We start from the raw sequence: 2,491 nt of genomic DNA on the forward strand, positions 1-2,491 counted from the left end.
GTCCGCGCGGCCGCGGCGCCGCGCGGCGCGGCGACGGCCGCGCCCGCGGAGAGCAGCGAGCTCGCGAGGTCGAGGTAGCCCTTGGCGCAGGCGACGGCGACGAGGCACCCGTCGCCGCCGGCGTCGAGGGCCGCGGCGGGGTCCGCGGCGAGGAGCGTGAGGAGCGCCGTGTGCGCGACGCGGTGGCCGCGCGCGGCGGACGCCGCGCGGCCGCGCGCCGCGTCGGACCGCGGCGCGGCCTCGAGGGCCGCGCGGAGCAGGCTCGGCGCGCCGTCCGGCGCCGGCGCCGCCGCCGCGTCGGCGCCGGCGCGCAGCAGGGCCGTGAGCACGCGCGGCGCCCAGGGCGCCGTCGCGGCGACGCGGAGCGGGCACGGCGCGTCGCCGGCCGCGTCCAGCGCGAGCCGCGCGCACCGCGGCGGGCCGAGCCAGTCCAGGAGCCGCGGCAGCAGGTCCTCGTCGTCGCCCAGGGACGCCAACGCGTCGCCGAGCACGTTCTCCGAGGTCGAGGCCTCGTCGAGGAGCGCGTGGCCCGCCGTCGCGGCCGCGGCGGCGACCCAGCGCGCGGCCGCGTCCGCGGCCGCGCGCCGCGGGCCGTCGGGCCCGCCGCGCGCGGCGTAGCGCGCGTCGTCGACGGACCGGTTGACGCCCGCGAGCGCCTCGACGAGCGCGGGATCGCCGCGGCCCATGGCCCGCGCCGTCCGCGCGTCGAAGGACCGCATCTCCGCGAGGGCCGCGGCGGCCGCGGCCTCGGCGGCCTCGCGGAACTCCGACGACCCGCGCGGCGCGTCCCACGCGCGCTCCAGGGGCGCCGCGTCGAGACGGGGCGCGTCGCTCCGGCGCACCAGATTCGCGACGGCGAAGCAGCCGCCGACGGCCGCGCGCCGCAGCGCGGCGAGCTTCGGGTCGTCGAGGTCCGCGTCCGGCCTACGAGGGGGTGTGTTGTTGTTTGTGTGGTCGCACGGGACGCCGGCCCCGGACCCGCCGCAGAGCGCGGCCCACTCGCGGCGGTGCACGAGGTCCACGCTCCGGAGCTTGCGCGTCACGGCCGCCGCGCGGCGCGGCGCGTGGCGCCGCGCCTCCGCGAGGCGGCCGGAAGCGTGCGCGCAGTGGCCGAGCGCGCGCCGCGCGGCCGCGACGTCCTTGGCCAGGTCGGCGAGCCGGTCGCCGCGGCCCCGGGCGCGGCCCGCGAGCGCGAAGGCGTCGTCGCCCCCCGCGCTGTGCGCCTCCCAGGACGCGGCGACGACGCAGAGCACGCGCGCGGCCGCCGCGCGCCGCGCCCACGCGAGCGTCGCGCGCGCGACGCGCAAACACTCGAGCACGGCGTCGGGCCGGTCGCGCCAGAGCGCCAAAAAGTCGTGGAGCTCGTTGGCGCTCGACGTCGGCGCGGCGCCGCCCTTGCGCCGCCGCGCCCAGAACTCGCGGACCTCGCGGAGCACGCCCGGCGGCACCTAAGCGACCGGTGAGCCGGGGCCCGAACTTCGGAACTCTCTCGCGATGTGGCCGATCCTTGGAGGAGGTGTTCGCGCTCGTCGAGCTCTCGAAGCACGACCGAATGTCACAACGGTAGATCACGTCGAAGTCGGGTGGAAGGTTTCGAGTTCCGCGCGGCGCGGCGCGGACGCGCGCGACTTCTTCGCGGACGCGGACTCGTCGTCGCCCCGCGCCTCCTCGGCGTCGTCGGCGTCCGCCGGCGGCAGGTGGCAGAGGGCGAGGGTCGCCGCCACGGCGCCGGCCTCGACGACGCCCAGGGCCTTGAGGGTCGGCAGCGCCGAGAGGGGCACGGCGGCCTCGAGCGCACCGCGGCTCCGCAGGAACGGCGGCGCGCCGTCCTCGAAGGCGCTCGCGGCGACGCCCAGCGCCGTCAGCGCCCCGCGCGCGCGGTCCGCCGCCAGGAGCGGCGGCGCCGACGCCGCCCAGAGGCCCGCGACGGCGCCGCTCGCGAGCCGCGCGCCGCGCGCGTCGCCGTCGACGACGGCCGTCGCGAGCCGCGGCGCGGGCCCGCCGGCCTCGAGCGCCGCGCGCTCCGCGTCGTCGCGGCCCGTGGACGCGGCGCGCTGCCAGGCCCGCTCCGCGGCCTCGGCGCGCCGCAGGGTCCGCGTCGCCGGCGCGAGGAAGCAGCGGTCGAAGTCGGGCTCGGGCCAGGGCGCGTCGCCGTCGCGCGCGCCCGCGCCCGGCGGCTTCGGCGGCGCGCAGGCCTCGAGGCGGCCCAGGAGCCAGAGCGCCGCGCCCTTGTGCCCCGCGGCGAGCGCGCAGCCGAGGGGGCTGCGGCCGGAGCCGTCGACCGCGGCGAGGCGCGACCACGCGGCGTCGGCCGCGTCCGCGCCGTCGCGCCGCGCGGCCACCGCGCCGCCGAGCAGCGCCGCGAGGACGTCCGGCGCCGCGCCGGCGGCCGCGGCGGCGTGGAGGGGCGTGGACCCGCGGCACTTCGGCGCCCGGCGCAGGCGCCAGAACGCGCGCGCGTCGCCGCCGAGCGCGGCGACGTCGACCCGGC

General features: G+C 81.7%; 1 protein-coding gene across 1 annotated transcript in view; it reads right to left on the reverse strand.

Moving 5' to 3' along the window:
• AURANDRAFT_65043 (hypothetical protein) overlaps positions 1-2,491 on the reverse strand; it is a gene marked incomplete at both ends in the record, with an annotated part of 14,255 nt that overhangs the window by 7,020 nt on the left and 4,744 nt on the right. The window contains 3 exons of the mRNA XM_009039722.1: positions 36-924; positions 961-1,448; positions 1,725-2,423. Coding sequence (XP_009037970.1) covers positions 36-924; positions 961-1,448; positions 1,725-2,423 — 2,076 coding nt within the window. The remainder of the gene's footprint in view (positions 1-35; positions 925-960; positions 1,449-1,724; positions 2,424-2,491) is intronic.

The sequence above is a fragment of the Aureococcus anophagefferens genome (assembly GCF_000186865.1).
Source record: "Aureococcus anophagefferens unplaced genomic scaffold AURANscaffold_12, whole genome shotgun sequence".
In the NCBI taxonomy this organism is placed as follows: domain Eukaryota; class Pelagophyceae; order Pelagomonadales; family Pelagomonadaceae; genus Aureococcus; species Aureococcus anophagefferens.